General features: G+C 38.3%; 1 protein-coding gene across 5 annotated transcripts; it reads left to right on the top strand.

Annotated features, from left to right (window-relative positions):
* Nucleotides 1-451: 451 nt before the first annotated feature.
* LOC148060859 (uncharacterized) lies at nucleotides 452-25,299 on the top strand. 5 transcript variants are annotated; one of them, XM_087779597.1, is made up of 5 exons: nucleotides 452-545; nucleotides 10,122-13,902; nucleotides 14,254-14,374; nucleotides 17,719-18,501; nucleotides 19,568-25,299. In XM_087779597.1, the coding sequence occupies exons 2-5, from the start codon at nucleotides 10,560-10,562 to the stop codon at nucleotides 20,085-20,087; spliced, it is 4,767 nt and encodes a 1,588-aa protein (XP_087635723.1). In that variant the 5' UTR covers nucleotides 452-545; nucleotides 10,122-10,559; the 3' UTR covers nucleotides 20,088-25,299. The 5 variants fall into 5 exon arrangements, with proteins under 5 accessions (XP_087635723.1, XP_087635722.1, XP_087635721.1 ...); XM_087779596.1 differs by lacking the exon at nucleotides 452-545 and adding an exon at nucleotides 7,868-7,955; XM_087779595.1 differs by lacking the exon at nucleotides 452-545 and adding an exon at nucleotides 7,945-8,005.

Genomic DNA, 25,299 nt, shown 5'->3' with positions numbered 1-25,299 from the left:
AGATGACAATAGGGTTTGAATGGTTTCTGAATGTATTTTTTACATCCCAGCCAACGTAGGACAGACTACATCCGTCTCGTGAACTGTAAAAAATGGAGAATTTTTTTTTTGAAATGGTTTCAAATTCATTGATTCATGAGTTTCTCAATGTAGAGTAAATCTTATTGTTTAGTAGCCATTCTATCGAGTCCATCTTAAAAAACACAATTGTAACATTTTTAATTTGGGTGCATACAAATAAAAACGATAATAAGTTGGTATTAATGACAACAACATGGTATCCCAAAATGTTGCCTGATTAAACATCAGGATCCATAAAATATTATATTATAAATATTTAATTATTATAAATAATAAAAAACTAATTTATAGGATTAGATTCAACTTTAGAAAAATTGGGAAAAATAATGGAATTACAAACATCTTTTTGTTTTTTTCAGAGACAAAACGGCAAGAAATATTCACCAAAAGTTTAATAAAATTCCGTGAGGAAGAAATACAGAAACAATGCTCTCCATATGGCCCCAGGACTGCACTTTGCTCAGGTATGTGAGCTTGGTGGTGCTTGTGTTTGTTCAGGTGTCATGAAATAAGTGATAAATATCATATCTAGATAACAAGATATCTGCTAAAATAAATATGAAAATACTCGCACTTATATTAAAGCAGCTCTGGGTAGTTTGGGGTACCTTAATATTTTTGTACTAAAATAACTTGTGATGACACATCAACTTAAAACTAGTTGAATGACTCATCTACCGTGACTTCAGGTGTTTTGTCTGATTTTTATTTTCACTGTAAAAGTTCTTGGGGATGGTGTGAACATGCTACATGTCGTGCCGGTTGTGTTGGGGGGGCGGCCGAATTACGGTACAAAATTAAAGTTATGTTATTTACAAAGCCGTCATAATGCATATCATATTTCATTATCCACAGTCTGATTCATTACCTCATCGGTATCCATCCTTCATTCAGACAATAGAAGTCTGGAAACAGAAAATTCGTCCAACTGCTGCAAACCGGGACATGTTTAGCAAGTGCTCATGGGAAATGTGGTCTCCCGTCGGGCTAAACACTACCACTTTAGTCCATTGGCGTCGCTCGACTTCAAATCGCATATAATCCCTCAAAACAAAGAAATGCAATTTTATAGAATGACATGAAAACTACTATTACTTAATTGAGTGATTGTTGTTTTAATGAACAAACTCATCGCCATTTAATATACTGTATACCGAAATCCGCTTTTTGTTGTTTTTTCCGTATCTGAATTAGATATTTATTCTTCAGTCATTATTGTCTACATTGATCAGGCCACTAGAGGGCAGCAGCGCAGAGTTAAAATGTGACCAGAAAGACATTGTGACTCTCAATTCGAAAACAAATATAAATTAAACAAATATGAGTTATGTTACTTTGGAAGAAAATGACAGATACATCTGAGACTAACTTATAAACATTTATACGGCTTTTCTGTTGATAATTAAGAGCACAGATCGCCATTTAAAAAAGGTCCATTATCTCCTAACACGTATTCTCACAATTACCCTTAAGTATCCATGACTATTTAACTTTCAAGTGATAAATGCAAACCTAAAATCATTCGTAATAAAATACCCAAACGGACACTATTTAAAGAAAAACTAAATGTCGAAATTGACAGTGGGATTGACACTTTGGTGAACTAGTATATGTTGGCTGTGTAAAGGTGGCTTTTTATCAGTTTTAAAGCTTTTATTGGAAAGGAATAAATAGCTAACTTTACATGCAGACATTAACCACAATGTCCACTAAGCCCTCTTCTGATAACAGAAGTCACCTTGAACTTTACGAATATTTTTTTTAATGTATTTATTTGCCCCTTGTTTGTTTGTAGTCCAACATTTGGACGAGGCACGAGGATGAACAAATAGTAGTGGCTCAAGTAAGAGGCCAAACTGGATGTTTTAATAAGGGAAATGCATGTTTATTAAAAGACAACGATCGTCTTTATTGTAAGGAGCTCCAACATGATCAATGTTGAAAATAAAGGCTAAAACTAGTCAATTGGTGCTTGAAAAAGCACTTTAAAGGTGCAAACCTCTGTCAAGAAGCTCAGGACAGAGACAGATTAATGTGGGCAAACACACCTCTTTGACAAAAGGGTTCAATATGAAGTCCCTGATCTTATGCAATTGTTACTCTGAGGAGAATTTTTTAATTACCCACTATGTGAGTATTATTGTTCCTCCTTCATATCTCTCAGTCCAGCTCTCCATGCCGCCTCCACAATGATGCGTATTGCATTAACGTGGAGGTGACGAGTAGGAGGTAGAGGCCAAACTGAGAGGAGAGATGCACCACTGTGTGGAAGAAAGATGGATAGATAGATACTGTAAGTAGATACAGTAGATAGATACTGTGGGTAGATACTGTAGATAAATACTGTAGGTAGATACTGTTGATAGACACTGTAGGTAGATACAGTAGTTGGATACAGTAGATAGACACTGTAGGTAGATATAGTAGATAGATACGGTAGATAGACACTGTACGTAGATACTGTAGATAGATACAGTAGATAGACACTGTAGTTAGATATTTTAGGTAGATACTGTAGATATATACAGTAGCTAGACACTGTAGTTAGATATTTTACGTAGATACTGTAGATAGACACCGAGATAGATACTGTAGGTAGATATTGGAGCTAGACACTGTACATAAACACTGCATGTAAATACTGTAGATATATACAGTAGATGTACACTGTAGGTATATATTTTAGGTAGATACTGCAGATAGATACAGTAGAAAGACACTGTAGGTAGAAACTGTAGTAAGATATTTTAGGTAGACACTGTAGATGGATACTGTAGATAGACTCTGTAGGTAGATACTGTAGGTAGACAGTTTAGGTATATACTGTAGATAGACACGGAGATAGACACTGTAGGTAGATACTGTAGAAATATACAGTAGATAGATACAGTAGATAGATACGGTAGATAGACACTGTACGTAGATACTGTAGATAGATACAGTAGATAGATACAGTAGTTAGATACTATAGCTGGACACTGTAGATAAACACTGTAGGTAGATACTGTAGATAGATACTGTAGATAGATACAGTAGATAGACACTGTAGTTAGATATTTTAGGTAGATACTGTAGATATATACAGTAGCTAGACACTGTAGTTAGATATTTTACGTAGATACTGTAGATAGACACCGAGATAGATACTGTAGGTAGATATTGGAGCTAGACACTGTATATAAACACTGCATGTAAATACTGTAGATATATACAGTAGATGTACACTGTAGGTAGATATTTTAGGTAGATACTGCAGATAGATACAGTAGAAAGACACCGTAGGTAGATACTGTAGCTAGATATTTTAGGTAGATACTGTAGATGGATACTGTAGATAGACTCTGTAGGTAGATACTGTAGGTAGACATTTTAGGTATATACTGTAGATAGACACCGAGATAGACACTGTAGGTAGATACTGTAGAGAGATGCAGTAGATAGATACAGTAGATAGATACGGTAGATAGACACTGTACGTAGATACTGTAGATAGATACAGTAGATAGATACAGTAGTTAGATACTATAGCTGGAAACTGTAGATAAACACTGTAGGTAGATACTGTAGATATATACAGTAGATAGATACAGTAGATAGACACTGTATTTAGATATTTTAGGTAGATTATGTAGATATATACAGTAGCTAGACACTGTAGTTAGATATTTTAGGTAGATACTGCAAATAGACACCGAGATAGACACTGTAGGTAGATACTGCAGATAGATACAGTAGAAAGACACTGTAGGTAGAAACTGTAGTTAGATATTTTAGGTAGACACTGTAGATGGATACTGTAGATAGACTCTGTAGGTAGATACTGTAGGTAGACATTTTAGGTATATACTGTAGATAGACACCGAGATAGACACTGTAGGTAGATACTGTAGAAAGATACAGTAGATAGATACAGTAGATAGATACGGTAGATAGACACTGTACGTAGATACTGTAGATAGATACAGTAGATAGATACAGTAGTTAGATACTATAGCTGGACACTGTATATAAACACTGTAGGTAGATACTGTAGATAGATACTGTAGATAGATACAGTAGATAGACACTGTAGTTAGATATTTTAGGTAGATACTGTAGATATATACAGTAGCTAGACACTGTAGTTAGATATTTTACGTAGATACTGTAGATAGACACCAAGATAGATACTGTAGGTAGATATTGGAGCTAGACACTGTATATAAACACTGCATGTAAATACTGTAGATATATACAGTAGATGTACACTGTAGGTAGATATTTTAGGTAGATACTGCAGATAGATACAGTAGAAAGACACTGTAGGTAGATACTGTAGCTAGATATTTTAGGTAGATACTGTAGATGGATACTGTAGATAGACTCTGTAGGTAGATACTGTAGGTAGACATTTTAGGTATATACTGTAGATAGACACCGAGATAGACACTGTAGGTAGATACTGTAGAGAGATACAGTAGATAGATACAGTAGATCCATACGGTAGATGGACACTGTACGTAGATACTGTAGATAGATACAGTAGATAGACACTGTATTTAGATATTTTAGGTAGATTATGTAGATATATACAGTAGCTAGACACTGTAGTTAGATATTTTAGGTAGATACTGTAGATAGACACCGAGATAGACACTGTAGGTAGATACTGTAGATAGATACAGTAGATAGACACTGTAGCTAGACACTGTAGGTAGACACTGTAGATAGATACAGTAGATAGATACGGTAGATAGACAGTGTACGTAGATACTATAGATAGATACAGTAGATAGATACAATAGTTAAATACTGTAGCTGGACACTGTAGGTAGATACTGTAGAAATATACAGTAGATAGATACAGTAGATAGACACTGTAGTTAGATATTTTAGGTAGATTCTGTAGATGTATACAGTAGCTAGACACTGTAGTTAGATATTTTAGGTAGATACTGCAGATAGATACAGTAGAAAGACACTGTAGGTAGATACTGTAGCTAGATATTTTAGGTAGATACTGTAGATGGATACTGTAGATCGACTCTGTAGGTAGATACTGTAGGTAGACATTTTAGGTATATACTGTAGATAGACACCGAGATAGACACTGTAGGTAGATACTGTAGAGAGATACAGTAGATATACACTGTAGGTAGATATTTTAGGTAGATACTGTAGATAGATACAGTAGATAGATACAGTAGAAAGACACTGTAGATAGACACTGTAGCTAGACACTATAGATAAACACTGTGTGTAAATACTGTAGATAGATACAGTAGATATACACTGTAGATAAACACTGTATGTAGATACTGTAGATACAGTAGATATACACTGTAGGCAGATATTTTAGGTAGATACTGTAGAAAGGTACTGTATATAGACACGGTAGATAGACACGGTAGATAGACACTGTAGATAGATACTGTAGATAGATACTGTAGGTAGATACTGTAGGTAGATATTTTAGATAGATACTGTAGATAGACACTGTAGATAGACACTGTATATATTTACTGTAGATAGATATTTTAGGTAGATACTGTAGATAGATACAGTAGATAGACACTGTAGATAGACACTGTAGATAGATAATGTAGATAGACACTGTAGATAGACACTGTAGGTAGATACTGTAGGTAGATATTTTAGGTATGTATTTAAGGTAGATACTGTAGATAGATACAGTAGATAGACACTGCAGATAGACACTGTAGATAGATACTGTAGATAGACACTGTAGGTAGATACTGTAGGTAGATATTTTAGGTATGTATTTAAGGTAGATACTGTAGATAGATACAGTAGATAGACACTGCAGATAGACACTGTAGATAGATACTGTAGATAGATACAGTAGTTAGATACTATAGCTGGACACTGTAGATAAACACTGTAGGTAGATACTGTAGGTAGATATTTTAGGTATGTATTTTAGGTAGATACTGTAGATAGACAATGTAGGTAGATGCTGTAGATAGATACAATAGATAGATACAGTAGTTAGATACTGTAGCTGGACACTGTAGATAAACACTGTAGGTAGATACTGTAGATAGATACAGTAGATAGATACTGTAGTTAGATATTTTAGGTAGATTCTGTAGATATATACAGTAGCTAGACACAGTAGTTAGATATTTTAGGTAGATACTGTAGATAGACACTGAGATAGATACTGTAGGTAGATATTGTAGCAAGACACTGTATATAAACACTGTATGTAAATACTGTAGATATATACAGTAGATGTACACTGTAGGTATATATTTTAGGTAGATACTGCAGATAGATACAGTAGAAAGACACTGTAGGTAGATACTGTAGCTAGATATTTTAGGTAGATACTGTAGATGGATACTGTAGATAGACTCTGTAGGTAGATACTGTAGGTAGACATTTTAGGTATATACTGTAGATAGACACCGAGATAGACACTGTAGTTAGATACTGTAGATATACACTGTAGGTAGATACTGTAGATAGATACAGTAGAAAGACACTGTAGATAGACACTGTAGCTAGACACTATAGATAAACACTGTATGTAAATACTGTAGATAGATACAGTAAATATACACTGTAGGTCGATATTTTAGTTAGATACTTAAGATAGATACAGCAGGAGTAGATAGATACAGTAGAAATACACTGTAGATAAACACTGTATGTAGATACTGTAGATACAGTAGATATACACTGTAGGCAGATATTTTAGGTAGATACTGTAGAAAGGTACTGTATATAGACACGGTAGATAGACACGGTAGATAGACACTGTAGATAGATACTGTAGATAGATACTGTAGGTAGATACTGTAGGTAGATATTTTAGGTAGATACTGTAGATAGATACTGTAGGTAGATACTGTAGGTAGATATTTTAGGTAGATACTGTAGATAGATACTGTAGATAGACACTGTAGATAGACACTGTATAAATTTACTGTAGATAGATATTTTAGGTAGATACTGTAGATAGATACAGTAGATAGACACTGTAGATAGATACTGTAGATAGATAATGTAGATAGACACTGTAGATAGACACTGTAGGTAGATACTGTAGGTAGATAATTTAGGTAGATACTGTAGATAGATACTGTAAATAGACACTGTAGATAGACACTGTAGATAGACACTGTAGGTAGATACTGTAGGTAGATATTTTAGGTAGATACTGTAGATAGATACTGTAGATAGATACTGTAGGTATATACTGTAGGTAGATATTTTAGGTAGATACTGTAGATAAATACTGTAGATAGATATTTTAGGTAGATACTGTAGATAGATACTGTAGGTGTATATTTTAGGTAGATATATTAGGTAGATACAGTAGATGGACACTGTAGGTAGATACTGTAGGTAGATATTTTAGGTACATATTTTAGGTATATACTGTAGATAGACACTGTAGGTAGATATTGTAGATAGATACAGTAGATAGACACTGTAGGTAGATATTTTAGGTAGATACTGTAGATAGATACAGTAGATAGACACTGAAGGTAGTTACTGTAGATAGATACTGTAGATTACTACTTTAGGTAGATACTTTAGATAGATACTGTAGATAAATGGATGGATGGACGGACAGACAGATGGACAGACGGATGGACAGATGGAGAGGAGAAGTTGGTCTCTTTGCAGTTCCAAAGCTCTCTTTAAGTCCAAAGCTGTGTGCAGTGCAAAGGAGGAGATAGAGAGAGAGAGAGAGAGAGAGAGAGAGAAAGTGTGAGGTAAACGGAGTGCAAGAAAGAGAGAGAGGGAGGCGGGAGTGCGTTGGTGTGCTGGTTGGCAAAGAGAGCGCTTGTCAAAAAAACCTCTTTCTGACAGAAGGCATGATTCACAGCAGGGAGAGAGAGAGGTGGAGGAAATAGAGGGAGGTAAGCAGCATAGAAAGATGAAGGGAATAACGACATGGGCAGCGATGCCGGTAAGAAAATGATGCTTGGAGACAGGAGGACAATATAAGACTAAGATGGGACTGCGTAAGATGGACGGGATAGATGGAGCGACACAACTGTGACTGTCATTCTAAGGTTTCTTGCTTCGCCATCGGTTGAAAGAAATAGGGCAGATGGCAGTGCTGAAGAGGGAGAGGATGCTTGGAGGCTCTGAATGGACAGTGAATGCGATACAGAGGCAAAAGAAAAAGAGATTCACGAACGTCAACAGGCTCCTTTACAGAGCTCCTTCTAATTTGAGGGGGGATGTGCATTTTAATTAGAAGAATAGAAGTGTTTGATACAATCTGCAGGATTTCTGTAGCTCCTCAAGTAAGTAGTTGTGTGTAATGAGCATTTGTTTGTGCTAACTTTCCTGCGCTCGTTGTTTGCTGGATACGATGATTATAAACTGTCATCAGTGGCTGAACCACTGTTTGATGTATTTCAATGGAAAGTGGATTTAGCTCTTGTCAAATATCTGATGAATAATTCCTTGAAAAGAAATGCGATGTTGACGTTGTAAACAAATGTTTTTGGTACACATTTTGCAAAGATTATTTAAGGTTCTTCAGGGAATGTTGTCACTTGAATTTCATCTTTAATTTATGTTGAGAAGTTTCTGATATTTGTTTTTTCTTTCACTAATTCCATATAAGCGAGTCTCTTCAACAAGTCTCTTGGCAGTTTGTTCGTATCTGGTGATGCTTTTTAGCCTGGTTCGCTAGATGGTTTCCATATAAAGAGCAGATTCGGTTATGCAGAAGCTTCCATAAGTGGAGCAGCTCTTCTTTGTACCTCCCACAATCCTGTCCGACTTGTCTCTAAGATTATCAGAAAAAAAAAAAAAACCCATTTTAGCCAAGCAGTATTTCATACTTTTCTTGGTAATTATCCAAACTTCAAGAGGATAAATGTCATTTACAATATTTGGCTTCTTACTTAGCTGTCGTTTGGTTTTGTTGTTTCTTCTTGTCACTAAACACTTAAGACATTCGTTGTGTCACATTTAGATGAAAAACTGTTGGTGTTAAAGCAAAGATAAGATCATCAAGAAAGATGATAAATATTTGAGTATTTATCTTGACTCGAACTTCAGTTCAGTTCAGTTTATTTAAAAGGACAAGGTGCAGTTACATTAAAATCTCATTCTTATGCACAGAGAATGAAACTTGTGATGACACTTGATTGCTTTTACAATTCATGAAACACAGCGTTACCATACCATGAGCTGAATAATATTTTTATGTACAATGATTCTATGTTACAGATATTACGTACCATTACGGTTAATAAAAATAGGACAAATAAACTCACCTAATCTCAAATGAATATTTATAATATTTATAATGAATATCTAATCGATTAACTTATGATAGGCTCCAGCCCCACCCTGACCCTGATAAGGGAATCAGGGTAGAGAATTAATTAATATTATTATTATTAATAATTATTTATATTTTGTTCCAGGCTGTTTTTTTTCTGGCAGAGAACCGTTAAACAAAGCCTGATCATATGGTTTTATCAGAGTATCACAGCACATAAATCACTTACAGATATAATTTATTTAATTTCTGTATATTTTACTTTACAAAATTAACTCATACATTCTGGGGTAAACCAATTTAGGCGTTGCACCCATTGATGAAGAAGTGAGATTATATATTTTTTCTTTGTGGTATTTAAACGAGCTTCAAATGCAATGTCCAAGTAGTTCCTATTTATAGTTACGCTTTCTATTCCAAACCTTCATTAATGAATTGCAAAATGTTTTTCAACTCAAGCCTATAGGTTATGGATTGATCGGTGTCACTTATTTTTTTTATAAAGAACTGGAAGAAGCCGTTAGAGACATCTGTTCTTACTGTTTTTGTCAAATTTCGTCTGGTTGCTTCTTAAACCTCAATACTATATTATGTCTAACTTTCAGATTTAGATTTTGTCTTCTTAAATGTTCACTTTAAGAGAAGACAAACCTCAATTTGAACAATACACAGTGATATCACACAACTGTAATAATGCCACTTTATACATGTACATTTCAAATTACTTTCACTCTATTTTAAGCATCACATTTTCTTTGTCATGTCCTTTGTTTTCCCACAGATGGACGTCCCTAATCTCCAAACACAGCAAGAATGAACTGAGAAGCTTTAGCTGGATTCAGTCCTCCTTCAGCGTGTCCGGTCCCTCTGTTTCGTCTTTCTGACTCATGCGCTGCTGGATGAAGGCCTAATTGGTGCTGAACAGACAACAAACCGCAAGCGTTATTTCAATACAGACGATCAGCTAAAGAAGTCACTGAGAGGACAAGAAAAGTGGAACTTTATTCATGCTAACATCTGTTTGGAATATACCTTGATTTGCACATTTTGGGAGAACTATCCATTTCTTAAGGCACTGACGGAGGGAACCTCCAAACTCTGCCTCATGGCTTCAAACAATCTTCTCAATAGTTTGTCAAAATAAGTCCTCACGATTCACACTTCAAACTATTCACGTGCCTCCCATCATCCCCTCCCACCATCAGCCATCCATCCAAACATGGGCAAGCCTCTGAGCCGACCCGGTTGCTTCAGAAAGAGCTCCTGTTGCCTGGAGAAGCATGGAGCAGGGGATCGAGGAATGGGAGGACGAGATGGCGGAGTCGAGGGGGGATATGGAGATGGCTATGTCCCCCAGCGCTCAATCTACGACACTATGTGCATCAATCAACAGATAGACAACCACCATCACCACCACCACCATGGAGGCTCTATGAGGCAAGAAGGAAGTGGTGACGGGAGTTTTAACTACTCTGCAAGTAGCTCCCTTAGAGTAGCAAGGTCTCCAGGAGACATGTTTGACATGCAGCCTCGCTCTTTGACCCCAAATCCTTCTTTTGTGCGCCGTCTCGACGAAAGGGTCATTTATGATTCACTGAAACTCGGTGCTCACGATGTTGATGGAGGCAACTGCCATTCACCCAGAAACTTTAATCGCTCTATTTCTCCATCGGTGTCCACCTTCTCAGCACCAGGGATGTCCTCATCGTTATCAAAAAAGCACCACAATCACCACCACCACCATCATCATGGAGACAGCACAAAGAGCAGGGATGGGAGACAGTCATGGAAAGGCTTGACACCTCAAAAACACCTTGAATGTGTGGAGGTTACTACAACGGATATGATCGATAGAGGAGGAAGTGGGTATCTGAATCCAGGTCACTATGTTCATCAGGGGGGACAGTCATCCTCTCTAACATCCCCCCTTATTTCCCCCTTTTCTGGGTCACCAATGTCCTCAGGTTACCACACACCTGTTTTCTTTTCACCTGGCAAGCCTCTACCCAGTCAAAGTCAAAGTTTGCGCTGTTCACCTCCTCAAGCTGTTCACCTGCGACACTTCTCCCAAACCCAGAGTCTCAGGATGTCACCAACGCATGAACTAAGAGGATCCCCCTACAGAACCCCTTTGGTACAACTTTCTGCTCATGACCTCGAGCTGGAGATGAGGGATCGTGCGGGATGGGGCCGGAGTGATCGAGAATGGGAGAGGGAGAAGGAGCGGGAGATGGAGAGAGGGTGGGCACAGAGGGAATGGGAGAGAGAAAGAGAAAGGGGCAGGTTAGAAAGAGAGAGGGCAAGAGAAAGAGAAAGAAGGGAGACAACCTTTGGGACCTTTGGGTATAACAGACAAGTTCCTTTGCATTCAGATTCCGTCTTTATAGAACCTGAACATGTATTAGACACGACACCACTTTTGCTCCCTCAGCCTTCACCTTCACCTTCTCCCTCACCAAATGCTGCTCCACGAATGGGAACTGGAGCTGTGGGGAGAAATAGAGCTGGTTCTAGACTCGGTCATGATTCTGTTAGTGGGCCCATCACTACAAAATTTGGTGATAATGGTAATGGCGGTATTTCTTCAGTTGACAGCAGATCTGGATATGTATCCAGACAAGCGAGTGAAGTTGGAGTTGTAAATATGTCTGAGGCTGACATTCAGGTTGTATATCAAGAAAGAAATCATGCAGGAAGTTGGAACAAGCATGAAAGTGGAGCCAGGGTAAGTGTTAAAAATGGTTGTGAAACAAGAATGGGTTCACAGGTGAAAACAAGACCAGGGGGAAGAGATTTGGAGGGAAGGGTGCAGGCAGGAATGCAAATGGAACATATGGCTCATGCCATAAACAAAGGGGTTCAAATGGGTGGGGCGCGAAATGAAGCAAGAGATGTAGAAAAAGCCTATCACATCCCTGAAAATATCACTTCAGATGTGGCAGATTTTGAGAGAAGAGACAACAGTGGTAATAATGGTATGACACTTCAAACTGAGGCAGAAGCACCTGTAACATCAAACCAAGCTGAGATGAGGCCAACAATTGAAGCTGCACTACAAACGGAAATTGATCCTTTGAAGGAATCCAGAACAGAAGCTAACCCTAAAGCAGAGTTAAATGTTTCACCTGTATCTGAACATGTGATTGATCCTAAAAATGAAATGAATCTCAATTTGGTGCCTCAGAGTAACACAGAGACCATAATTGACAGTAAAACCAAGAGTACTGTAGTTGCTGCAGACAAAGAAGAAATTGATGTTCGTACTGATGTTGGTGAAGTTCAGCAAAAGGATGTAGACGTTGACAAATCTAAGCACCCTAAAGTTGAGAAAGTATCTAAATCTCAAAAGTCCAAATCCTCAAAGTCTTCATCATCGTCAAAATCTAGCTCCCGGACTCGACCTGGTACAGCCACTGGTATGCGGCCAGGTGCAGTCAGTCCAAGAGTTAACCGTGGGCTTCCAGAACTGGAGACAACAGGTCCAACTGAAGGCATTGAATTCACCTGGCCTCGTCGCGTGATGGTCCGGAAAAGGACCGTTCGACAAGGTGGGGCTCTCCACAATCTCCCTATTCTCCCACCTCTACCATCAGTCCTCTCCGCTTTGGAAAAGAGACGCCCTCTGGGTAGCTTCCATCCACGTACGGGTCACTTCTCTGAGAACCCTCTTATTAACCCAGGTGATCCCATCAGTTTTGTCGGACGTTGCTCCCTGAAAGAGCCTTCTAATCCAGAATCTGCCCAGATTGCTGGTTTAGTTGGGAGAGCTTCTTTAAAGGAACAGAACTTGGAGCACTGGAGGGTCTGTAGAGAACAAGATGAGCCCAAGAGAGCCAGAAGCAAGGAGAAACAGGAATTGCCAAAAATGGATCAACCAGAAGATGCAATGAAAAAGCAAGAAGAAGAAAAAAGAAAACATATTAAAAGCCAAGCACCAACTGGAAAAGAAAACATTGTTATTGTTATTAAGTCTCAAAATGAGCCCACAGCACAAACCGAGGATGTAAAAACAGCTCTTCAACAAGAAGATATGGAAATCAAAAGTGATAGCTATGGATACACGAAGCATAAAAATATAGATTTCAGAGAAAGTAAGAAGGAAATTATTGAATTAGTCGAGCAAGATGCGGACGAGGCTGATTTCAGAAAGGGAGACGTTGTTATAGAAGTAGTAACAACTGAAGGACAGCAGGAGGGGGAAGGTTGGGATGCTGTCCTTGACATGGTAAACACATTGTGGGATGATGGCTGGGAGAAAAGAGGAGAAGAGGGAGATGATACAGACTCATTCCAAGGCTCCCTCCAACGTTGGCCTCTCCTTCGACCCCCAGTTGGCTTTGGGGGCTCCCACCCTCCTTCCTCAGCAGCCTCTGAGCTCAGCTTGACTGAGTTAGAGAGGCGAGCAAGAGAGCTTGACTCAGACCTGGAGCACCTTGATCTATCTCAGCCGAACAGAGAAGGCCAGGAGATGTTCCAAACATCATCTGAAACTCAAAAGGAAAGGGGTGACATGTACCAAACCCACCCTGGGCCTCAGAGAGAGAAAGTTGGACTCTTTACAGGTATGGTTCTTTTTTGTGTATCCTGATTCAAATGTATATTTTCCCTTTGGAGGAAGTGTAGAATCTGAATCTGAAGGTCACCAGTTGACAGATATATGAGGGTAAATGCATAATATAAAACAAAGACTCAACCTATGAAAGAGATGCATTCTTCAAATTCAAATTTGACCATTACAAATAAATTAACAAATAACACTGGTGTGTTAAGACAAACATTCAACTATAAGAATTGTTTAGTAAATTCAAGACAAGGACAATACCATGTGTACAAAAATAACAACTTCTCACCAAAGACTTACTTACTATTCTCTAGTTCCTTTGTTAAAATGTGTTATCCTCTGATTTTCACAGGAGTGGCCAGCAGATCCCAAGTCAGTTTGGAGCTTGGTTCCATGGCATTGTCAACTCAAAACCCTGACAGATCTCCTGGAGGGTGGACTGGAAAGACAGTGGCTGAGAGTCTTGGTACTAGGTAAGTCAAAATCAGGCTGTTTGGCTGACCACTTTTCAAGCATGTGGAATATTGGTGGGGATTTACGGTACAGGTATAAACAGCAACACATGGAGAAGTTAACAGTGTTGGGCAAAAACTTATTTTAAGTATTTGTTACAATTTAATATTACTTTATATTGTATAACATAACATAACTTTTAAATTAATTTAGCAGTATTTTTACAAAGAAAAATGTAAATATGGATTTCGTTTTTTTCACTCTTGCTATTGCTTGTTTCTACACATCCAGCAAGATTTGATTCTGTATACCATTATAACTAAGCAGGAGTCTTAAGGCTCGTAACAATTGTTTTCATTATTAACGTATTTCCTTACTTATATACCTCATGGCACAATACACTGGTACTGTAATTATATTCAAATTAACACACTGCAGCATATTTTAACAGACAGGGCAACACCAGGTTTCCAGCGCTCTACAGTGTGGCCAGGCTAATGTGGTCGGCATCTCTTGTCACTCTTGACACGTCATATATCCTGGTCGTTGATCCCAAGAGTAGACAGACTCTGCCCTGACAGTAACAGCGATGTTGTGGCTTGTTTCCCCGTTCCTATTATTCTGACCATTTCAAAGCTAGCCTACTGGACAATGTAGGGTTAAGGAAAGACATATACATCCAATCCAAGAGGCTCCTTTTGACACAAATACCTGTTGGTACAAGAAACCCATCAGGGTTATTCCCTCATGAGCGTCATTGGCACCTTGAAAGGGTTCTTAGCTTCCACTATCAATTGAGCTGTTTTGCTCACATAATCCAAGGTGTGGATGTGGGGAAGAGGTGGCTCTTTTGTGTTGAGCCTTTTGAGGTTGTTTTGTTTCCCTACGTACAGGTCTCTGCATTCGTCATGGAACTGGACAGTGCTTTGTGCTATGGATGGATGGGGAGTTTAAAGGCTTGAATTGAACAGGAATGAGATACACTTTAGTCTTCACTGACATGCAGGCAATGTCGTGTTGGTTCTCCTTCCATCCAGGAAATGGTTATTCGAAAGGTTCTAAAGAGTGGCAACAAGACGGTGTAGGGTTTTTGGGAAGACGTTGCACCTCTCATCCAAGAGGCTTCTTCATTTCCAAATAACTCGTCTGAGGAGCAGACTTAGTAGTGGCGTAGTGGCGTAGTGGCAATACCAGAAATGGAAGTAGGTTGTTCTGAGATATTGATCCAGTAAAGAACAGATGTTTTCAAAATGTTGTTTTGGTATCGCTTGGGTGGCCTCTGTCATAGAAATGGTGATGAATAGTGATGTGACATCATAGGACACCATGGTTCCTTCTGGACCCAGCACAATATCCTTGTTTTTCTATATAGTATTGCGAGTTCCTGCAAGAAGAGTAAAGATGGTGGCTAATTATTTAAAGTTTGATACTTCTCTGTTGATACTTCTCAGGGAGCATCTAGCCTGTGTTTTCTGGGAAATCAACAAATGCAAGTGTATGTAAGTAGTGATTGGTCAACCCCAATTTTCAAGTTAGTTCCAGTAAGTTGATTACATTTTTGTAGCTGTTGGTGTGAATCTGTTTTAGAGTAAGAGTTTAGAGGCTGCAGTGTCACTGTTGAGTAGTATGGGGCTTCTCTAATTTCCTGGATGATGAGGTTTGGAGGATGGTTTTGTCAATGGTCAGCGCAGCCATTACCTTCAATCTGAGTTGCTGCGCCTCTGGACCAGCTAGTTTGGTCATTAACCATCTCAAGGCGCCAATGTCCCTCACCCTAATGGGTTTCTAGAACCCTCACATTACTCCCAACTCCTCAACACTCTGTCTTGCACCTAGTACCATGTACTGTATATTATACCTACTCCTTTCACTAATTATTTAAATCTGTAGAATCCCTTCTGATTGGAGGCAAAACTTCTTTCCATACTCATTTCACTTGCTTCACTTTAGAACCTCCAAATAAACCATGATGTATGAGAATCCATCTGGCAACGCCCCTATGTTCTGGTATGGTCAAACAGTGTTCCACAGTGGTATATGTAAACGAACACAGTCAATGATGTGGACAAACGGATGTGGACCTGGTTAAACAGTCATCTCCTCAATCAATGGAAGAAGGTTATACATTTGCAAAATATTCCACATTTTTTGGGATCTTCTAGCCGTAAAGACATGATAGACTGTATGTCTGTAATCACCACACAACCTCACTGAGCCATCTGGTTTAGACATTGAGACAAAAGGCACTGCCCATCTACCAAACAACAGATTGTCACAGATCTCAAGAGCTGACAGACTCTCCAGGGGTACGCATTGCGACACATTTGTGTTGTTTGCCAGAAGGGATAAAGTTCTGTTTCCATAGCATTTCTCCCTGCATCAAACAGAAAATTATCTCATCCCGCTCCTGCTTAGAGTGACGCTTCAATATCAGTGTGATGGTGGTGACCCCGGATTTTCTAGTAGCTCCTTGATTCTCCGATATTAGGTAGCTGGTGAAGGAAGCACGTGGTCCAGTCCCAACCTGCCGTCTGTCTCTGCACCTGGTAGTAGAGACACTGACTACACATTTATTCTGGGAGATTCACTGATTGTGAGTCAAGCTCTGTGTTGAACATGTGGGCATTGTCAGATGATCGCTTATGACCTGTCCACTGCCAGGATTGTTCTTCCTTAAGTCCCAGCTGATCACTCAGGACAAGTTCTGTAACACTCTTGATTATTCAACTAATGAAGTTGCACCTTATACAGTGGTCCTGAGAGGAGTTTCAGCTAAGTTCATCCGCCTCACTGCCTTCTGGTCTTTCTTGTTACATCAGCTGTCGAGCTCATGCAGTGCTGGACTACCTGCTTGTTCTGCACGATGGTTCAACGTGTTGATCACAGGGCGCTTGTGGCTGTGCTTTCGTCAATGGGTTAGTTAACATAAAATTAAAACTTCACTCATTTTCCACTCACCCTCATGTCGACTAAGGGTTGAGATTAATTTCAAGGTAATCTGTTCCTTTTTAGAGTTATAGTGCTCAGTTGTTTCCTAGGAAAGAAATGACTTCCTCTTCACCCCAATCTAGAACTGAAACATTTTCAAAAAATGTTCTACTTTATTTTTTAGCGAGTAAGATATTGCAGTTAATCGTAACACCTTGCTGTATTGCAGCCCAACGTAGTCAATGACAAAAGGAATTAGTTTAGCTTTATTTTCTTGCCCAACACTGCTATTATTTCACTTCATGTTAATTGAAAACACAGAGAAAAAATACTACAAAATTGACATACACTGTATACTTGTAACTGAAGAAACCTAAGCAGAAATTTTGTCTATGAAGATTACTATTCTCATGGGTCTGTTTGGTTTGTTTCATAGTTCCACCAAAGAAGACAGCTCACCAGACTCAAATCTTACATTGGAATCGGACTCCAGTGGTGTGTTTCTTTCCCTCTCAAATCAAAGTCAAGAGGAGACAGGCTCCGACAGCGACCAGCCGATCAGTGGTTCTGACCTTGGTAGTACTACATCTCTGGAAAAGGATGGGGATGAAGTTGGGATAAAGGAATGGGGCAGAGAAGAGAGTTCCGAGATGCAGTGGTGCTATCCCTCTCTTCTGCACACATCCTCACACGAAGATGTAGAATGTGAACAGGAGCATATGTATGGAAAAACAAGTGTGGAGGAGTTGAAAGGGACAGAGGATTCAAATGAAGGTCACTTTTCCACCCCAAGACCATATTCAAGTGAAGAAATGCAGCCCAGGAGAAAAGTCACCATCATGAACACTGACACTGGTCTGTCTCCCTTAAGGAAGCCAATCAGACGTCTTATAGACCCACTTCATAAGCCAGTCAGAACCTCTGGGTTGGACTGCGGTGACATTGACCCCTATGTCCAATCAGACAGCTTTGTTTACCTCGCTGTGTCTGCAGGACCAGGAGCCCTCGGAGAACGGCGTACAGATATGGAAGCATTCACTCATCACATAAAGCATGCAGAGAGTCGTAAAACCCAGGTGGAGCATGATCCCAAGCTAGCACACCTGATGCCTGAAAAACCAGAAGAAGGAGACTTTTTATGTACTGACAGCTTTGTCTACCTGGCAGCTCCTGATTGTCTACTGCTGGGTCCTGAGGGGAGTACATCCTACAGTGGACGGTAGGTTAATTAGATCTACTGGAAACCACATGAATCCCTAAAAGTTGATGGGAATTAAAACGTTACAGTTGAGGACAAACCAGCAAATACTTTAGATAGAGGGTAGACACACATTGCGGGATAACTTTATACGCACTTGACTTTCTATGTCCATGGTTGACCTGGCCAAATATTTTTCTGTTTCTGAGGTAGATGTACATGTTTTAGCAAACAAATACATCTCTAGATCCCCTGTAACTGTATGGTATGGATTTCTGTAAGACAAAACCATTTTTGCCACCTCGATACGCTGCCCCTTGTGTTCATTGGTGTTATTTGATTTTTTCTGGTGTCAAAGACACGATGTTGCCTGATATAATCTTCTTGGGTATCTGTCCTTGTATTCTTAAAAGTAACACTTTACACAGGGTTGGGATTAACGGATTACTCTGAAAACTATCCCAACCCTTAGTCGACATGAGGGTGAGAAAAAAAGGTGTTGAATATTTGGTTAACAAACTTCTCTTAGTCTTTTTACAAACTAAACCATGGCTAACACAGATTGACGCTTCAGTTCCACATACATGAACTATTTACTGTACATGTTCGGTTTGAACTCCCTTAATGCCAGCAAGAATCTTCTGAGTGTAACTTACTAGAAAGTACTTTTACTAAACCATATGTGACCTGTGAGAATTGGAGATGAATGCATTAATTTCAAATTTAATGGAAATATAAAATATATTTTGTACAAATGTAAGTAAGTAATTTGTATTTATATAGCGCTTTTCAAGACCAGGGTCCCAAAGCGCTTAAACAATCAAAACAATATTCAATAAAGTATATACTTTAAAGGTCAAGATAATACTGAGAACAACACAGGAGTTCCAGAAAATCAAGGAATAGCCTGCACAAATAAAAATGTCTTGAGATGTTGACTTGACTTGACTTGTTCTTCCATAATAATCTAGTTGGATGTCAATGAACTGGACTTTTTCATTTGAACCCACAATTTTTTAAGGGGGTTATTATGAAGTCCTTCAGACAAATGGTCTGCTAAAAGAAACATGTTTTTTTTCCTTTCTAGGGACTCCGACTCTGAAAGTTCAGACTCCGGCCCTGTGGACCTGTCTGGACTTGGTTGTGAGATGGTAGCAGGAGACAGCGATTGGGATTCAGACCTGTCTGACTCTGACCCGAGTCGCCCCTCGAGAACCTCCTCCAGGTCGCATGCTGCTGCCCGATCCAAGCGTCTGCCGCAGGAACGAGAGTGGGACGAATTTAGAGTCAACATGGAACCCGAGGCACAAGGCGTGCTTTTCATGGATCAGGAAAGCAGAAAACCGCTTACCACGAGCATGACGGGACCCACCGACGTTTCCCTGGACTCACCATCCACGTCTCGAGCTACTACCCCCGAGCAGCAGCTGCCCAAAAGGGTCACCTGGCAGTTTAAACCAGCTCAAAGGTCAGTCTGCACAGGAAGCAGAAAGGAGAAGGACAAGGAAATGTCATCTTTTACAAGGCTAGCAGATTTGGAAGGAGAAAGTCATGGACCCCCGTCACTTTCATCCTCGTCATCATCCTCAACATCCTCATCTGATTGATTTCTCCATGACCTTCCAGGGGAGGATTTTAAATATCACATGATGCATCCAGGGCTGAAGAGCACTAAGGGTAAGGAAAACTAGAATGTTAATTATAATTATGGAATCTAGCTGCCTTTTGTGACTTATCAAAAACCCAGTCGAGGTATTTGTGAGGTCACCATTTCTTTATAGAATGAAAAAATGAAATTAAACACTTTCATTTGCCTAAGTTGCAACGTTTGAGATATGAAATGATCCCTGTTACTGTTGTTAAAGACTTTAATGGACTGACCTTCTAATATGATTGTGTATTTTATATCTTTATTATATTTTATTGAATTGTTGATGATATTTACAATAGTGAATGTACAACATATATGAAGAAAGAAAGTTATTTTAACATGTTTTATTTATTGATTAATATATGTGTGTGTGTGTTTGCGTGCATGGGTGTGTTTTCTTTCTTGAACAAGCTATACTTGAGTGATGTGTATATATGATTACTTCATTGACTACATGTAATTGCATTTTTTGATCTGGACCGTTTTATCTTGACTGTAAGACATTCTGAAAGGTTTTATGAAGAATGATTGCAAAATGGCTAAACAGCCATTTTAACATGGCTGTCGATGATTGACGACGATTGACATATGTACAGTTTTCATGTAAATATATCTTTTTTTATCGTGTCCTGCTCACGTGTTTGGCCGGAGAGAACTGAGCTACGACGTTTCTTTTGCTTCAAAATCTCTCCTCATTTGTACGAATGAAGAGATGGTAACCATTCTAGCAATGGTATTGACTCAGTACTTTAAAGGCTTATTAAGATTTTCTTTTTTTATTATTTACTACAAATACTGCACAATATAGGATTTGTTTATGCTTAATACTATTGAGCCAAAGTCAATGTTGTGCTTGTAAGGGAAATGATTTCCCTCTGAAATAGAAAGTATTCTACTCTACATAATATTTAGTCTAAAGCTCTTGGCATGATGGCTCATGCTGTGTATTTGCCTGTTTAAGGTGTTTCCTTGAACCTGCAGAAGTTATCATCACAGAGCTTTAAACAATCTTTTTGACTGATTTATCACTTTCCAATCATTTTAAACGGATTGAAATGATTGGACAATGTTTTACGGAACTGTATGTTCCACTGGTGACTAAAAGGTCCCATTCTTTTGTTCAGGCATTTCATTATTTGGGGAGTAAAACCTTCCTTTTCTACCTTGAACAGTTGGTCTGACACATCAAAGGTTGCAAATTTCCTTCCATAAGTATATATATATTCCATTTAATTTACAAGATAAAAAAGCTGTCAAAATTGACTAAAACAAAGTACATTCACTTGCTATATATCTTTACAAAATGTTCTGGTTGTTGTAGTTTGAATGCTTGTATATGCATTAGCTTCTTAGCTTGATGCTGCTAAAAATAGAATACACATTTTGTAGACTAGAAGTAAACATCATGGCTACTAGTATGATATGTTAGAACAAAATTAGATTTATAAATAATCTGTATAAAATATAAGTACCCCTGGTTTTGTGCTCGATTTTCAAATTTGTGGTCAGTACAGCATGTCTACATTAGCTTGATGTCGCTAAATAGAGCATTCCGATATTATAGAATAGAAGTCTACTTCTGCGATGTACTACAATTAAATTAGATTAAGTAAAAGAAGAGTTAAAATTGTGTAAGAAAGAGGCATCAAACTCAGTCATACCATGGGCCAAAATCCTTTAGTAAACCAGGTCACACAAATGTGTTTTTACTTACGTACTTACTTACTCAATAACAGGAATTACAAATGTGATATTATCTTTGCATTCTTTGAGGCTTAATCTATTTTAATAATCTCTGTGTTTTTCTTCCTTTTAACACCCATCAAATTCCTTTCTGTCAACATTAGTTCACCTCTTTTTGAAAGTCTCTGTTTAAATGTTGACATTAATGATCGCTCTTGTTTATCTAATCTTTGAAACTGGCATCTTAAAGGGTCACCATATAGTAGTTTAATAGTACTAGCAGAATTCTGAAATAAATAAATAAAATAAAAATACATGTCAACAGGCCCTGACTGAGCATATCTTAAAAGTGAGGCCCCTTTCAAATGTCTGTTGAATTATTTTGGACCAAGACCTAGTCAGTAAGAAGAAGTGATGCTTTTCTTATTCTGTGTTGACAAAGACATTCAATAAAATATTGTTTGCATACACTGCCATGTATTGTGATAAAAACTATTTCCGATGTTCTCAGTGGCTCAACAGTGTAATGAGTGGAACCACAGGGCGGCTGAGTACAGTGAAGTTGAGGAAGTTGTGAGTTATATAAACCAAAAATCTGTGGAAAGTTTTTTGAGGAAGAAATTGTGGTCCTGTTTGTCTGAACCATAATGTTCAGGAAGCGATGATGACTCAAACTTGTTAGAGGATGAAGATACTAATGGCAATAAGACCATTCATTCTGAGTCATTCTTCTAAACTTGGTTCATATTTGAAAATGTTGTTTACATTGATGCAGAAAGATCATAAATCATAGCGCAGCTCTGATTTCAATTTGTATTTGAAATTGTTTTCCACTCATACAGTATACGTACAAATTCATTAGAAGGAACTTTGTGGACAAATAACTTAATCTGAAATATTTGTGCATAGTTCCAACCTTGTATAATATATAAAGCAAGACAAATACAATTTCACATTCCAATATTGATTTTACATTTACTCATACATTAATTGTGCTTAAAAAGAGATGAACTGCCTTTATCTGTCCACCTAATGACAGAAGCAATGTTTATTATTGCAGCTTCCCCATCTTATTTATTTGCATAGTTTTTGGCTGTGTTGGGTAACAAAACGCAATAAAATATATAACAATGATTAGAAGAAAGAAAAAAGTTTTTGCTTCAGACCAAATTCTTTTTTAGCGATGATTGAATTTTTTTTTTCAGGGCAGATGTTCATGTTTGCACATATTCTGGGAAATGTTTAATTAAGAAAAACCTGCTTCATTTGTCACAAAATTGTAGATGTACTGTCCGTGAGATGGAATTCATTTCTGAGATAACACAGAAGAAAGCACTTCATCAAATGTTGCCTCGCAGGATATGATTTATCTAAATTATTTAGGGGATAATAGCATTTATGTTGTAAGAATAACATGCAAAATTCCGAAATTATCTTTGTGAGGTTTTGAGGCTGATGAGTTTAAGAGCAGCAGCTTGAAATAATTTTTCATAATGATTCAGCACTTTTATAAGATCTGTGTGATCAACAGACCCTGATGAGAGCTAGTCCTCGCCTCTATGCGTTACTTTTAGGGATTATCTTCTGAAGATTAGATGATATTTTCCCGCTTAGAAAGCATTAGTCTTGGTGTCGCCATGATGTCAAACTTGAATCAAGTTGTATTAGTTTGTGAGATATCCCCCCGCATCGGTTTGTCAGCCAATCCATTCCTTCGCAGAGCATATTACCGTGACAGTCGCATCACTTTCCAAGCATTTGTTCCAGTCCATTTCATTGCCTGTAGATACATGACATTTAACCTCAGCCATTTTCTCCCTGATCCCAAAAAGGAAGAACGGTATCGTCTCTCCTTGTCTCCTCGCTAGAATGTACTACCTTAGTGACAGCACTACATCATTGGTGGTGAGGGATGCTTCATGAGCTGTAGCAATAGTTTGCAAAAATCCTCGTTGTCATAGCAGCTGCGTGTTGGTGTACTAGTTTGATAACACTCCGAGTACAAGAAAATGTAAGTAACTGGGTTCCTTTTTCTCAACTTTATCTCATGCAGGCATAAATTCCCTGCTGTTGTCAGGCTATTAAAAAGGCGCCAGCATTACCCAGCCCTGACGAATGTGCCATTAGGGGGTATTAAACCTGGATTCAGGAGGGGCGGTTGGGGGGCATGTTCTGACCTTAGCGTAAAAATAGTCCACGAAGATAAATTAATATAAACTATCTTTAACCTTAAGCATGATTTGTTTGATAGTGCCTGGTAATTGGTGCTTAGGTCATGGCAGATTAAAGTTAGTAATGCCTAAGTTTGCATCGTCAATCTCAGGGCGGACAGAATTACATCAATGTTAAATTCCCTTTGTTATTCACATGGCCTTAATTTTAGGATTGTATTTGTTTATACTTCTTTTAAAAATCTCTCTTATCGAACGGGTCATCCATTTTTCACTCTCCATACTATAAACATATGTTAAATGTGTTTTCTTTCTGGATGTATTCCAACGTTTGTTATTAAGTTGCCAATGGAATTTTTAGTTAATACCTAATTTCTATTGGGGAAATGTAGTGCTTCTGTAAAACGTTCTCCAGTCCTCATTGCAAATAGAATGTAAAACAATCAAATCCTATATTCAGATGAAACAAAAAAATGTACATTTTGATATGATTTTGTTATATATTTTTAAATTACTTTAAAAAATGATTTTGAATTATTTTCATGTTACAGGTTAGGTACATTTGTGGTAGAGGAGGAAGTTGAAGAAACTTTATTACAGATGTTTAGTTCACTATTGAACACGTTTTCAAGTGTGACTATTAAAATAATGCATATACAAAAAAATGAATGATGCCATTGACTTTTAGAATGTGTAATTTTCCTAGCACTGATACAGTTGTGGGCGGCGATCTGCCCTATTTCTCTATAGTGTTAGCATCAATGCAGGCTAATTTATTTTGCGCTGTGTTGTGTTTTAGAACTGGAACAAGGACATGACATTTATAAATGAAGGTGCACTGGTGTAGGTCCACACAGGCTATTTTTAAACACACTTTTGTCACACCAATCCAGGGTTCTGGCTCAGATGAAGTCCTGAAATGACTGCTCACCATGCTGTTAATGAGCAAAAACTGTGTGGGGTTTCTTCCACTATCTGACACATTCAAGCTGTGATGAAATCTTCCTCCCTCTGCAGAGAACCGAAGAGAATTATGAAAAGGTATTTACTGTTTTGCAATGTAACAGGGTTGTAATTGAACTGTGACAAAAGACCACTGTGATGTATCGAGAATGACCTTGAAACCTGGATGCTCGGGTGTGTGATATTTGACTCTTCTTGTAAATGCTGATCAGTGGTTGAGCTTCAACTGGAGACGTACAAGCAGCTCCTGGTGGAACACCATGATTTATGTGAAGTCATATTGTGTGCTGTATTCCCAAGCCTCGCTAAACTGCATTTATAAACCAATAAACATTTGTTGGTGCAACAAAA

Source organism: Callionymus lyra, chromosome 18 (genome assembly GCF_982586985.1).
Source record: "Callionymus lyra chromosome 18, fCalLyr1.hap1.1, whole genome shotgun sequence".
In the NCBI taxonomy this organism is placed as follows: domain Eukaryota; kingdom Metazoa; phylum Chordata; class Actinopteri; order Syngnathiformes; family Callionymidae; genus Callionymus; species Callionymus lyra.
Note: the sequence above shows the minus strand (reverse complement) of the source record. Positions and strands in the feature narration are given on the sequence as shown.